Source organism: Oenanthe melanoleuca, chromosome 6 (genome assembly GCF_029582105.1).
Source record: "Oenanthe melanoleuca isolate GR-GAL-2019-014 chromosome 6, OMel1.0, whole genome shotgun sequence".
Taxonomy (NCBI): domain Eukaryota; kingdom Metazoa; phylum Chordata; class Aves; order Passeriformes; family Muscicapidae; genus Oenanthe; species Oenanthe melanoleuca.
The window spans coordinates 15340660-15356265 of NC_079340.1; the positions used below are offsets into that span (position 1 = coordinate 15340660).

At 34.1% G+C, this 15606-nt stretch overlaps 1 protein-coding gene across 10 annotated transcripts in view; it reads left to right on the forward strand.

The window, feature by feature from the left end:
* PPP3CB (protein phosphatase 3 catalytic subunit beta) overlaps nt 1-15606 on the forward strand; it is a 47671-nt gene that overhangs the window by 14954 nt on the left and 17111 nt on the right. For 4 of the 10 annotated variants that reach the window (XR_008840854.1, XM_056495323.1, XM_056495329.1 and 1 more), the window contains exons 4-11: nt 467-578; nt 1443-1588; nt 6801-6940; nt 7038-7115; nt 7214-7308; nt 8763-8888; nt 10769-10846; nt 15306-15387. Coding sequence is in view for 8 of the 10 variants with exons in the window: in XM_056495323.1 (XP_056351298.1) it covers nt 467-578; nt 1443-1588; nt 6801-6940; nt 7038-7115; nt 7214-7308; nt 8763-8888; nt 10769-10846; nt 15306-15387 (857 nt within the window). In the remaining 2 variants the exon portion in view is untranslated. Of the gene's footprint in view, nt 1-466; nt 579-1442; nt 1589-6800; nt 6941-7037; nt 7116-7213; nt 7309-8762; nt 8889-10768; nt 10847-15302; nt 15388-15606 lie in introns of all 10 variants that reach the window. The other 6 variants (XR_008840853.1, XM_056495322.1, XM_056495328.1 and 3 more) reach the window with 3 other exon arrangements.

Below are 15606 nucleotides of genomic sequence, written 5' to 3' on the forward strand. Positions count from 1 at the left end.
ATTTGAAGTTTAAAACTCATATCCAAATGATGCATCTAACCTTAAGGGAAATTATTTTGTCAGGGTGGTTTTATTCTAGTCTCTGTTAATAAATGTCTGCTTTTCTTCTTATGCCAGTATTTAGAATCATATATTATACTGGATTTTAGACAGAAACACATACAATATTTGTCTAGATGAAAGTCTTCTACAGTTTAATTCTGCTAAGTTTATTTAATAATTGAATATCCAGAAAATATAAATTTTTTTTCAGCATTCTGTGTGACTGTTATTAGGAAAAGTAATAAGCAATTTGCGTAACTCATGTCAGAACTCGACTTGGGGAAGTAGTGCTATTTTAAAATGGCACACTAAGCAGTACCTGCTTTTTGAAACTATTAACATCCTTACTCAGTGTTTCTCAGTAATAATTTTTAAAGTTCATATGAAATAGTGTATTTTACTGGTTATCCTGTTTTCTCAACAGTGTGTGCTGTACTTATGGGTCCTGAAAATCCTTTACCCAAGCACATTGTTTCTTTTGAGAGGCAACCATGAATGCAGACACCTAACAGAGTATTTTACCTTTAAGCAAGAATGTAAGTACTGCTTAAATATTTAATATTAATTACTCCCAACCTGCTGTTCTGTAGTCTGTCATTGTGCTTGAAAGATGTTTGTCTCTTAGTTTAATTAAGGCCTTGTAAACATCTGCAGGCCTCATTGACTTCTGTAGAATTGCTTGCACTTCAGTGTGGCCTTGGAGTGCAAGAAGAGAGCTGGCTGTAAATATACATTATGGAGTAAGTTTTAGTGTAACAGTCTTGATTTTAAAGTCCTGGAGAGGAAGATAATTTTGCTGTAGCCGGGAGTGCAGAGTAACTTATTGAGCAGTGCTGTGAAGCTAGCAAAAAGTCCCTACTGTGGGGTAATTTTTCCATTTGGAGGATTGATTTCAGCTATACCAGTAAGATAACTCTTCAGTGATGTAAGCTACCTCTCCATTTGAAGGCTTGTATAAGTATTGATCCTGTGATAAATGGATCATTTTGCTTGGTAAAACCATCTTTGATGTAGGTAAAAATGATGTTATGTATAATCAGTTCTTAGCTTTTCACTGTAAATGAGAATTCACAAATTTCTTAGTAATATTTTATACTGAAATATGCTGTATAATTGTATAAAATATTAAATAATTCAGTGATTTTTTTAAAAAACAAAAATAGTTTCTTCACACTTGATAACAGAATAAGTGAAAACGTTTTATAGCTCTGGAAGAAAATACATCTTAGAAATGTGCTTGCTGTTGAGGTGTTTGGAAATGCTCATTTAAACCCTAAAATTCTCATTGCTTTGGGGTTTTTAAAGCATTCACCTTGATACATGTTCTTATAACCGTGACCCACTAAATTACTTCATCCATATTATGGATTTTTTAATGATTTCTATTTTCTTTCCTGCAGGTAAAATAAAGTACTCTGAAAGAGTCTATGATGCTTGTATGGAAGCTTTTGATTGTCTCCCTCTTGCTGCTCTCTTAAATCAACAGTTTCTTTGTGTTCATGGTGGACTTTCACCAGAAATTAATACACTAGATGACATTAGGAGAGTGAGTATTTTGTGTATTTGAAAATAAGTGGAAATAAGAGATATTTATATGATGCTATACAAAATCATCTTTATGAAGTTGTCAGTATATTTTCTGTTCTTGTCTCCTGATGAAGTGTAAATCAGGAACTGAAATGTAGGTTAAGCAGTATCATAATTAAAATCTCATGGATTATCTAGTGCATTTTTCATTAGTAGGCTTCATTAAGACAGCTGGGACTGTTACAAAACACACACAAAAAAGAATCCTCAAAATCCACACAGAGTTTTTTGAGACAGGTAGTATGTGTGAAGAGTTTCATATCCAATCAAAATAATACATTGTATTTCTTTCTAGATAAGAGCTAGTGTTCTCATGGCTTTTAGGAGAATACTTGTTAAAATTAATTGGAATCTTAAAATTATTTACTATATCTAATGTCATATTTCAGTTATTATAGTGAAAATTTTTTGGCTGTCTTAAATAGTGGATTTTAGTTTTGACAAAGCGAGATGTTGCATTATTTAATAGAAATTCAGATTGCTATTTAAAATGGCAGATTTGGAAGGCATTTGAATAACAGTTGAGGAGTACTTCTCACTGTGGTAAATGCGCTGAGTATATTAAGAAGAAGAACTTAAAAGGTTTTTTTTAAATTATACAATGGAAACAATAAATAGTGGTGTGCAATTTAAAGAGCAGAAGATTGTGATGACATGAGGAATCTGTTTCTAATAGCTTGGTTTTTACTTACATTGATGATTTGTCAGGTGGAGATTATATCAGATGGGCATTTTCAAAGTCCATTCCTTTCCTTTTTTGTGTACTTCTTTTAGACTTCTTTAAGTAAACTTAGCTGACATTTTGAGTGCTGCACTTGAAAATCAAAGCCATTCCTGGTGTGATTAGGAACAGCTAAAATATAGATTATTTCAGCTAAAAATATATGTAGGTGGTTCTAAGAAAGCTTTGGGATTATAGGTAAGGATGGAAGAAAAAACATGGTTTATCCACATTATGGAAGAAGGTAAATAAGGGCCTGTATGTCAAGAGATCTGAATGTTGGAGAGAAACTGAAAGCGTTCTCCTAAATTGTTTTTATAGTATATATAAGTATGTATTGCAGCCTACTTTGTCTTTTTATCTTCATTAATTACATTTCTCATCTTCTTAGCATTTTCTCCTTTATTTGTGCTTTGTTTTTCTTTTTTCCCCGCTCCCTTTCCTCAAATTTGTAGGCCATCCAGTTGAATTTCATTTTTTAATTCATTATGGATTTTTTGTAATGATTGGACCATTTTGGAGCCTCAAATGTCAGTTTATTTCATTTACAGTTATTAGACTGCTAAACAGAGTGATGTGAGAGGAGGAGAAAATGTTAGAGAGGAAGTGTATTTACAACATCAGTGGTGTAAGTGGGAAAATGTACTGAGGCACATTGCACTGTCAAAGCAAATACTAAGGTACAGAAATCCACATGTATTGTGTAGAGAAAGGGAAGTAAGAAAGCAAAGAGGCTAAACAGTGCCATTCTCACAAAGCCTTAACCCTTATGCCTGAAAAGGAGCATGGTCAAGGCTTTTTGGAAAGTAATGTAAAGAAAACATTTTCTGGAAAAACACTTTGGAAAGCCACTGTCATAACAGGATTGTGATTCATTTTCTATTAGTCTCAGTCTTGCAGCTAATCAAAGTGTCAAGCAAATTTAACTAAAAGGTAATTGTCTTGTCTTGGCCTATACTTTCAGATGTGCTTCTGTTCAAGTCTACATTAGGGTGAAATGTTTATATGCATATATGAAATTCTGCATTGTATTTTATTCTGATGAAAAACATGTTTATAAATGTAAGGCAGTGTTAATAGAATTGTTACTTTGGCCTTTTTTGTTTTTAAAGAATCGTCTGGTAACCTGGAAAAGGTGCTTGTAATGGTTTGGCAGCAGCTTCAATAGCTGCATTGGAGCTTGGCACTGATATTTTAAGTGTATTTAAGTTAAATGGGTGATGTAAAATGCTAGCTTTATATCTAGGAAAAAATCATATACTTGGGGTGTAAGTGTGGTTTGTGAAATTACTTCTGTAAACAATCAGACAATTGTATAATATTCCAGGCCTTCTGGTTTATTAGCAGAAGTTCTTACTAAGGAGAGGTCTTTGCTGCAAGGACGTAATTGTCTGGCATGAAAGGGAAATCACAGCTCTATAAATAGTGCAGGAATCACCGAAGAAAAATTCTATGCAGGGCACAGTTTCTTCTGGATGAAGTCTTTCATCAGTATTGACATGCAGGAAGGCGATTAAACTACACAGTTTAAATTATTATTTTTGCTGTCATAAATCTACTTCCAGAAGGGGACAGCTGTTATACTAGGTATGACAATGAATCCTAACTGGAAAGGTGGTTCTAGGTGCTTCCTATTTCTGCCAAAATGGAAGTTTGTGAAGCTTGTGGTAATCCAAATTTTTTTTCTGAATATCAATTCCACAGATGTTCTGATTGTCTTGGTAAAGAGTATCTCTTTAAGTCATATGTGCATCAACTTAGAGATGATGTTTAGTTGATTTCATTTACACTGCCAAGACTTCTATGAAACAGAATACTAGGAATTGTGATTTTTAAAACTAGCATTTTAGAAAGAAGGAACTATCCAGGTAAGATTATGGGGACTCTAAAATAAAGAGAGACAAATAATTTTTTTCCTCATTTACAACAAGTGGTCACTCTTTTGTTTAGCTGTCACTCTTTTGTTTAACTCTTGGTGATACTAAGACTTGGTCAGCAACTTGCCTTTAAATATATGGCGGCACAACTGTCTTGTAATGCTTTGCTTCCTTTCTGTGGCTGTTGAAATTTCTTTTTGTTCTGTAATATGTGAGATGGCTGCCACTCTTCACTGGCTTTCACGTTGTTCTTTAGGCTTTATTAGGTGATACTTCTCAAGAAAATTAGGACAGATTAATTAAAACTTTTGTCTGTGTGTGAAACTTCTGTGAAGGTCTTTTGCCTCAAAAGTAAAAATGTTTTTATGTGCTGTACCTTAATCTGCCTCTCAGGTTTTGGTACTTCTGAATTGGTACATTCATGTGGAGATATAGTGCATGTCACTTCAGTTGTCCTGACTGCATATTACCTAGAAAATAATTTGTATTTAAATGTTTTATAGTATATTAAAAAATATGCTACCTAGTTCAACACCAGGTGTATTGATTCTTATTCTTAAAAATTGTCTTTCTTGGTTACCTTAATCATATTTAGAAAAATGTTGAGCCAGTTTGTATTGAGATTCTGTTTTGCTATAGTCAAAGCACATTCAGAAATAGTTAAATCACTAACAAGTGTTTTGAATTTACTCATGTCTTTAACCTTCTTGCTGTGGCAATAATAGAGAAGCCCTTAAATTGATTATTCTGATTTGATATATGAAATCTGGGTTGAGTAGCTTGAAGTGACATTTCCTTAGATTTTGAGATATCTTAAGAACCATACCAGTTAGTAGACTGTCTAGTGAAGAAGAAATTTATTTGGTGTATATGTATAAGTGTATGTAAGTGTATTTATTTTTTACATATTGACCTTATTTCAGAAAACAGTTGCATTGTTGTTCCAATGCTATGAAGAATTCGTTTGGGAGAGAGGTGTGTTACTTGCAGGCAACCAGAACTTTTATTTATAATGTCTATCCATTTGGCCAAAGTCATAAGGAAAATCCTTGAAGACAAAGAAAAATTCATAGAAATGTTGTCTAGACTTTTAGCCTTCTGTATTGCAGGAAACATCAATCAGCAAACAGTTGAAACTTCCTTGTGTGAATGCCTCTGTTAGCTTCTGGACCCAAATTTATTGCTGGAGGTTTAGAAACTTGATGGTTTAATCTACAGAAATTCAGGTACTTGCAGAAGTTGATGGACTGACTTCTTCAATCTGGAAGAAATACTCCATACCAGGTTTATCATCCAGTGTGGGAAATGTTAAACCACAGGATTTTTAATATTGAATAAATTCCAACAACAACTTCAGTTAATACCTGCCTTACCATTATCTGGCAGGAATTTGTAAAGATCTGGACCTCTCCACTTATGTTACAGGTGGCAGCCTCGGGAGCTCTGATTTTCCAGGGCATGAGAGAGCTTGGCACTACTGCTGGTTCCATATTTGAATGGATTCCTATGGACCGTTAGACTCAAATTCACCAGGTGCTCACCAAACCTCCCTTCGAGCCTGTCCTGAAGAGTTAAGTGTTCTCTAGTACCATCAAAGTCATCTTCTTTGGTATGGGAACTGAAGTGAGATAAATGCACTGTCCATCAAAGAACTGTTCCTACATTTCTTGGATAAAATCATCTTGTGAACAAACTCCAGCTACATAAAGACCAAATAAATTTTACATTGAACCTGGGATATTTACTTTCATTTCTGGGACATCAGAGATTGATTGCCTGTAACTTATTTAAGCAGGGTATTTTCCTTTTAACTTAACAAATGCACTTTGCTCCTTAACTTCCCCCTTTTGACTGTGATTACTAGGAAAGTTGCAGGCTGCTAAAATAGGTGTTTCAAGGGAAAACCAGTAAAGAAGCAGCGAGAGGGAAAACACAGACATCTCCCAAAATTCTTATGGCCTGTTACGTCAGAAATGGAGCTGAAAAATAAAGCTTGTATGAAAAAAATCTTAGACAGCTGGGCAAGTTGCTTCTTCATTACATTCTTAAATGCTCCACCATGGAGACGGGTATTTCAGGGTGGTTTGTTTTTTTCTTTTGTTAGTTTGGATTTTTAGGGTTGTTTTGTAATATACATTTAGTCTCTTCTAGTTGGTGCTAATTATTCATGCTTTTCTTTTATAATTCTTGTTTTCTGTACTGTTTCTCTTTTCTAATTCCTAGTAGCGTCTCCAGATTAGTAGATGTGGCATGTGCATGAAAAAGGATCTTTTAGTTCCTTGTCTGTATCTTGACCTTGTATTACACATATCCATCAGTCTGGAAGTTATCTCCCTTCTTTTTACAACTAATAAATCTTATTGCTCTTAACAGGTTTGGTTCTTTTGGCATGCCTGTGCCTTATATCATGAGGAGGAGAGGAAAAACTATACAGAAACTACTTCTTTTTGATATGGTTGGGATTTATTCTAAAAATGCTTGGTATTGATGGATATGTAGGTTAACAAATGTGTAAAACTTATTAATTTAATATCTAAAGAGTATTTGTGTTGTTGCCTTTTCTTTCTAAACAGTTAGATAGATTCAAAGAGCCTCCAGCATTTGGACCAATGTGTGACTTATTATGGTCAGATCCTTCAGAAGATTTTGGAAATGAAAGTTCACCAGAGCATTTCAGTCATAACACGGTCAGAGGATGCTCATACTTTTATAGGTGAGAGTATGCTATGATCTAGTTGGTATTTTGGTACTGACTCTTCCTGAATATTTTAAGAAAATATCTTTTACTCATAATTGTTTTCATTTCACAGCTATCCAGCAGTTTGTGAATTTTTGCAAAATAATAATTTGTTGTCAATCATTAGAGCACATGAAGCACAAGATGCAGGGTGAGTACTTTGTATCTTTCAAGGAAATAGTAATAATGTAAATAAAAATCAATTGCTTATTTGCTCTAAGATGTAATATAATTTGTTTGATTTTACAGTTATAGAATGTACAGGAAAAGTCAAACTACAGGGTTCCCATCTTTAATAACAATTTTTTCAGCACCTAATTACCTGGATGTCTACAATAATAAAGGTAAGAACTTGTTATGAGTAATTGTATGTTATAATAAAAAAATTGTCTGACTAGATAATCTAATATCAACAGCTTTTTGCCAGTTAAGAAACTAAAGGACAAAAAAAAAAATCTATTAATGGAAGGTATAAAGAGGAACCATGAATGACAGTATCCTGTAAGAGGAGTCTCTTGAAGCATAACTGTGGTCAGAGTTTAGTACTTGTGATTAAATCTACTGGTGTTATCTAGTCAGGCAAGGTTTCCCTGTGCTATGAGTTTTCACTCCTTTGGTTGTCTTTAGTGGGCAAGGAAGGTGGTTTGCATTGTGTGCTGTGGCATTTAAGCATTCTAATTGTAATTACAATTCCTATAATTGCCACATATGGGAAATCGAGAAAGAGATCAAAGTATTGATCACCACTGGAAATACAAAGGTTTCATTTTTGTTCATCCTCTGCTAAGATAGAGTTGAACAGGACAAGCATGTTTAATAGTGTGGAGAAAGATTTACAAGTCAGAATTACCGAGAAGAGCTTAGCTGTGAATTAGTATTATTCATAGATGGTAATAAAATTCAACAATGGAAATTGAAAATAAAGCCTGCTGACATTCGAGTATGATATTAAAGTAAAGCATTTCAAGTATGTGATGAATGAATGCTCTCCAGATTTTCAAGTAGAGTTCCTTTGAAACCAACACCTTTTTTCTATTAAATACATTGCATTTTCTTCCACCCACCTATAAAGAACCACCCCCAGCCCATACCACTTCTGTAGGGTGAATAACTGTATACAGGAAAAGATGAGCTGCTGTTACTTTCACTGATTGCAAAGTAAGGGGAAAGTAAAAATATCTTCAACTGGCTTTGTAAGTTTTTTCACTATCTCTATGGATACTGTGTTCCTAGAACCCTTTTTCACATGAGCTATTCCCAGTCTGATGCAAGTGTAAGTATTGAAAAATGTGGTCAACTGCTTGTTTAGCTCTAGATTGCATCTGTTTTTCTTTTTTCTTTGTTTTCTCTTTTCCCTCATCTTCTAAATATCTATGGCTTTTACTCCAGGCTTATAGGATGGGAACACACATATGAAGACACATAGGAAGAATAAAACCTTTTTGCATATACTGAATATACTAATTTGCATACACTGAATATACTGCTGTTCTGAGTTAGTTTTGTTAAAATTACTCTAATTATATGTTTTCAGGACTTTTAAAAATCTTTGTTGATTGTAGACCTAAAATAGGATAGTACAGACCTATATTGACATGTAACAGTACCTTAAAGTGAAACATATACAGTAAAAATCCAAAGTTACCTGTCTGTAAATACTGTGAAAGAAAGAACATAGAATGCCTCTGGGATTATTTAGCCTAAGGTATAAATAGACCTAATCCAAGCCTGTGACTTTACATTTGTGGTACTCACAAGTTTCAAACATTCTTTTCAAAATGTCTGAATTTCATTTTAGCTGCTGTATTAAAATATGAAAACAATGTGATGAATATTCGTCAGTTCAATTGTTCTCCTCATCCTTACTGGCTACCAAATTTTATGGATGTTTTCACATGGTCTTTGCCATTTGTTGGAGAAAAAGGTTAGTAGATGTTATGCATCAACTATTATCAGTATTTTTCCCAGATTGATGTTGGGAGGATTTTTTTTTTTTTTTAAGTATTTACCAATTAGAGATGAATTGCATTATTTTTGTTTTGTTTACTTAAGTCAAGGTGGTTAGAATTGCATCTAATATAGCTAAGATGTTAACAGAAATTATAATTTTCATTGAGGATGTACATCTGCATTGTTAAATAGTATCTTTGAACTGCATTTGAAGTTAATATTTAAATTGTTCACATTCTACAAAATGCTAAGTTATATCCTGTGTAGTTATAGGTATAAATTCATATTGAGATGTTCATGTAAAATGTTTTAAAACTTTGCTATATAGATATAACACATTGACCTTCACTAAAGAAAAGTTTTCAGTTATAATTTTTCTTGTAAAAAAGATAATTTAGCACAGACCCTCCCTTTTTTTTTTTCTTTTCTCTCTAGAGATGATAACTCTGAATCTAGGACACTGGGGCCCCAAGTAGTCCTCAGTTGACAAGCAACGAGGTTAGAGGCTATTTGGGTCTATTTAAAATCCTTCCATGACAGAAACTGCTCCTTACATAAAAAGAGATCTGGAGAGCTCTTTGAATTTCTTTGAAAATTTATTTTTAATTTAGTTTAAATTTAATCAAATAAAACAAATTTAAATAAATTTTAGGTTTCCTGCAGTTATGTATTTAAGGACATAAAAAGCTAGGATTCTAAATTTGCTTTTGTTATCTTTAGTAAGTAGTTAAATGCAGATAGTTTGGACACTTCTTATTGTGGCTAACCCACTCAACAATTTTTTGTTTAAATTAAGGGACCTAACATTTGAAGGAAGATTTTGGTTATATCTCTCTTGCCTGATGATGCACGAGATGATGTTTTCAACAGCAAAGGGTTGATACTGTGTGATTTGCTTTTGTTGTGTTGCTGGTAATGACATCCAGCAGCTTATTTAACAGTGTTTGAGTGTTTCATTGCCCTGCTCAATGCTTCAGACTGCTGGAGTTATGGCCCTTTTAGGTAGCCTTGCCTTTGAACAAATGCATGCTTCCACTTTTGATGAAGGATTTAGTGTCAATATTGTCTGATCTGCATTGATCAGATCAAAATAATAATTTGGTTGGGTTTTTCTTTTACAGTGGAGAGTAACTCTTTTCCAAGAATGAAGAATACAACTATAGCAGATAATAAAGAGGTTTTATGAATTAGTCATGAATAAATGTAGGCAGCAATTTACAGCGTTTTTTAACCAACTGCCTTTTGGATAGGTTTCTGAATACTCTTTATAGAGGAAGGTTTGAATATTTTAAGAAAGAGTCTGATATATGTCAGAAAGATTGAATGGCAGAATAAGAACATTCCTGGAGACACAAACTTGTCTCAAAAAGCTTATATCCAATATGTTGATATATTTAAGAGGAGTTTGAAAAGACAAACTCCTATATTCTAATATTTCTTCTGCTACATGCCTGCAGGTGTCAGGAATAGAACAGCTTTTTCAACTCAAGGCTAAATTTGAGCAGTTAAAATTTTTCATATTTAGGTAAAGTTTGCATAAAAGCTAGTTCAAATACTTGACTTTTGACATAAAACTACTAATTTGCAAGAAAAGTCTCCTTGTCTAAAATAACTCCTTGTAAGAGAGGAGTGTTCTTCATGTTATTTGATTGTTTAGTGTTTAGTTGTATAATTTATAGCTGTTTTTTTGTGACAGCTCACATCAAGAAAAACACTTATTTTGAAATGATTTACTGAGCAATGGCTGTGACAAGTTCATTCACTAGAGTTGCTGGGGATTAGCTAGATCTTGTGTGCATGGAAATACTTTAAATTCTACACAGAATGAATTAAGATTTATTTTTTCCTATACAGTAACAGAAATGTTGGTGAATGTTTTGAGCATTTGCTCTGATGATGAGCTGATGACAGAGGGAGAAGATCAATTTGACGGTAGGGTTTACTTTAAGATACATAAATCTTCCTAATGGTAGTAACTTGTAAACAGTTGTTTGCATAGACTGGTGTTAAATTTCCTGGCATTTGAACAAAATTACCTTCGAATTTTTCTGTAGAAAATAATGCTTTTGGTGGGGCAGAGAAGGGAGTTGTGTTTGTGATCAAGAAGTAGTAATAGTAACCTTTGCAAATCCTCATGTAATTTTTATTTGAAACAAACTTTTTGCAAATACTCATGTCTGATTTCAATGTAAAAAAAACTTTTAGTAGAAAATTCACCAAATGTCTTGGCACTTAAAATTTGAAACATACTTTGCTACTACTTAGAATAAATGTATTATAATACACTAAATTTCTTAATTATTGCCCTTCAATACAGTTGATGTAGGAGAACATCAGATGCAATATTTTTATGGCAGAGTATTATAAATAAAGTATTAAATGCAAGTTTAAGTCTGTGCTTGAGTTTAAAGGACAACTTTTATATGTATATTGTATTATGTGTATTCATGTAATGAATTATAACATCTTTTTTTCTCTTAAAGTGTGATCCAGTAGATTGCTAAGCATGGTTTATAGTCTGATGATTAGGAAGCAACAGTAACATGAAGACCTAGCATGTTACATTTAGTTTTGTTGGGCTTTTTACAGAAGTGCTTAATGCCACACCTAAACAATTTTCAGACTTGCTTCATTTCGTCCAATAACAGACCTGATCTGGTGAATTGTTGATGGGGGAGAAGGAAGAAAACTTTCAGCAGCCTTTAAGAAACAAGAAAGGATCATTTATAAAGGCATTAGTGACACAGCCCCTTTCTTACCATTTGATAACTGTTGTGATCAAATTTGATAGCAGAATAGTGGTGTGCTAAGCAGCTCTGTGTTTTCCATTGGAGTGCATTGGTTCTGAGTCACTTCAGCTTTGCTGCTATTTAGATGATTGCCAGAAGTGTGAAAACGTGGAAGAAGTCTCAAAAGTGATCCTGCCAACAGTCATTCCTGTTTTTTATTCAAGTAAATCTACTAAACTGAACATAAAGCAATTGCACCAAGCAGGGTTAGGTGGTATTCTGAGGCATTAGGATTTATGCTTGCCAGAGTAGTTGCAGTTGTCAGTTGATTGCATATGCCCTGTCTGTAGTTTTCTAATTTGAATTATTTTATTCTTCTGTCTCCTTTAACAATTTCTTTGCTTGATGCATCTCTTATGCCACCTAGGTACTGTCTATGCTTTATCTTTCTATGTGGTTGGATTTTTCTTTGAACTGTTGACTTTCAAGCTTTCACTTGTTATTCGTCAAATTTTAAATATTCTCAACAATTCCACTTCTTGTTTGAATGCATTTTCAAGTGTTGCAATTTTCCATTTTATTTTTTTCACATTTCTTCTCCATTCCTTCTTTATTACCACTGCCAAGTTAAATATATTTATTTTTTGTCTCATTCACCTTTTTCTTCATCGTTCACTTCCTTTTTTTCTGGACTCTCCATCTGAAGAGCGACTCATATATGGCAATAAAAAAGGTACAGACCAGACAGAGTAGGAATGTTTTGAAATATGACTTCACAGAACCCTACAGTATAAAGTATTATTGAGAAAATACCTTTCTATTGAGAGTTATTATGTAGTAGTTTTTGATTATTAATAATTTTAATGGGAATTTTATAAAGACTTGTGTATTTTGTTACGAGAAGTCATACTTCAAGACATCTGTCTTTCTGTGCATGGATTTTTTTTCCTCCTTTCTTCATTCCTTTTTTTGTAGAATTTCATTCTTTTGCCTACTTCTAAAATTTTATCTTTGGTCCTGCATGTGTAGGGAATTTTCTGTTGTCTGTCTTCCTCTTTAATGCTTTCCTCATGAGCTGTTTTTTAACGTTGTGCATGGAATATGTTTATAAAATGTTCCAAAACCTGGTTTGTGTAGTACATTTAGTCTTCTTAACTGAGATGTCAAAAAAAGTACTTTTTCATTCTCTGTGCTGTTTTAGAGATGGTTGGATACAAATTGTAAAAAGAAGCCTACTTACTAACTCAAATTCATGGCCTGTCACTTGTTTTTCAGAAATCACAGGGTAGATAGTTCTGTACAGACAAATTCTTCTGACTACTACTTGCCTAATAACAATTTTTCTCTCTGTGTAAATTTGTTGGTTCCAGAGAATATTTCTAATACTTGGGAATGCATTAGATTATAGAAATGTTTCCAAAAGTTTTGTTTGGGGCATGTCAGCTTTTCAGAATTTGTTTTTTTGTGCAGGCATTGGGAATGGGAAATGGGGAAGTTCTTTGTCATATCCTATAATTTAGAGTGTAATCAAGACATTCTTCTGCAAACAAATGCCATTCTCTAAGTAACAAGGATTCAGTGGCCACATTAGTGCAGTGCTGCACCCTGGAGTAATGCCTTTGGCTTTTTGTCTTGGCTGTGTTACTGCTGAAGGGCCAGGGCAAGGAGAGATCATCTTAAAAAAAACCCAAAAAATGGAAAATCCCACCAAACAAACAAAACCCTCTCAAACAAACCAAACACCCCAGAGCAACTTTTCTCATTTTAAAGCACAGGGACTAGCACTGCCTGAAGTCTTTCCAATTGGCACATTACAGCTTGGCATCAGCAAAGCCTGCAAATTGGTGTAGGTAGAAGGTAAATTGAGGAACTTAAAGAGAAATATTTGACATCCCCCTTAGCAGAGATCTTTTCAAACTGTAAGAGTCTCCTTATTTCAGATTCTCAAGTGGCTCTTCTGTAGTTCAAAGTGACGAAGCAAAAATTTCTAAACTTGTAAAAATTAAAAGTTGAAATTTCAAGGAAAGTATTTTAAGTAAAAATTTAATATTTCATACTATCCTATTCCAAGTTTTTCCTACTTTGTCACTTTTTATTTCCACCTGTTTTGTCACTTTTTTAGTTTGATGATGGTTAGAATTGTCTAAAAAAAACTTTTTCATTTTGTTTATGAGTACTAGCAGGTATTTGTCATACCCCATGATTCTGTCATTGTATTCTTAGAAAGGTTGTCTCTTGCCCCCGTTTTTTCTTTGTCATTGCACCTTTTCTGTCTTGTGTGGTTTTGTTGTTGTTTTTTGCCCTTAAATGCTTTATCTTTTGTATTTTATTTGGTTTGGTGTTCGGGGTGGAAAGTCTACCCACTCTTGTGCCACAGAAGGCCTTATGTCCTTGCAGCTGTGGTCTGAGAAGTGTGACTGTTGTACCTGAGTGTCTGTACTCTCACTGGGAAGCCCCATGCTAGTGAGCAAGGATGGAAAACAGTTTCTTTCACGGCTCCCTTTTTGAATGCAAGTAGTCGAATTTTAGACATGTGGCTCTTCCTCTGCCCACTTCTGTGGTCCTCTCTTCTACATTCTTGCAATTTAGTTGGCAACTTCTTATTGTGTACCTTTCTCCCAAGACTGAACAACACTGTACATGGAAGTTCTGGAATACCTAACAGACCTGTCTGAGCTTGTTCACTCTTGGTCCCCTGTGGTTCAGTTCACAGTATGAGTTATTCTTCCCTTGATGTGACTGATGCTCTTCTTGTCTAATGGCTGAGGAGAAGTAAGGAGTTTCGTTTTGATACCTCCTCACCTGCCTCTACTGTTTTAATAAAATGGAGGAGTTGGCAAAGGGGAAGTAAGATGAGGGGAAGGATGACTTTTATACATTGAAACAAAACAGAAACTCTTAGTGTTGGCGAAAGGTGTTTCCATTTTCCTGTCAAGGCAGGCAAAGGTGGCTCTTCTTCCCAATTACAAGCCTCCTTTCAGAATTTTGTTATCACTTTTATATGTCACAAGTGGTATCACTCTGCCCTGTGGAATGTGTAGTATTTACTCCAGATATTTGGTATTTGTAATTTCTGGAAATGATGCAAACCTAAGATGATGTGGAACACAGACTTAAGTGGTAAGAAAGGTACCACTGCAGTTTTTTGCTTGTTTATTTTCTGGGGAGTTTTCATGGAGTTATGTTTTGGGTAGCTGACATAGAAACAAGGAAACCACTGTTTTCTCTTGAACAGCTGTGTAACAATTAGAAAATCTTTATTTTTTGTGGCTTTAGTATCTCTTTGGCTTATATATTGGGCTGCTTGCCTACATCTTGATATACAGACATCAGTACTAAAAATTTAAAGTGTAAAATTTAGGCAAATGAGTTATGATAGTACCACACCATAGTTGTGGTAGTTCAGATGCTTACTGGTTTAGGAAATAATTGTGAACAATCTGAACTTTTTTGTGTGCGTTTTGTGGACACAGAGGTGATGGTGGTTTTGCTGGCATTTTGAAGCTCTAATTTGATAACATTGTGCCCTTAAGTGTTTGGGTACTCACCTTCTGTGAAGAGTACTGAACTTAAACAGTTGTGTTAAATTTGATGCACTTTAAAATATGACCTTCTACATACTCATGAGCTTGAGACTCTTTTTTTCTTTCTATTGAAAGTAGGTACAGCTGCCGCAAGGAAAGAAATAATCAGGAACAAAATTCGTGCAATTGGCAAGATGGCAAGAGTCTTCTCTGTTCTCAGGTACTTGCATGATTTCTGCTTTCCTAAACCCCTGTTTCATATGCAAAGTAAACATCTCTGTTTCAGGATAATGAATGCCAGAGATTTTTCAGGGAGATCACTGCATCAGAATCTTGTTTGGATATTGGTGCACCCTGTTGATGTTGAAATTTTTGGTTAAAGAATATTTTTGAGGCGTTTCAAGAAATTAGAGAACATGATCTTTAGCTTAGTTTAGTT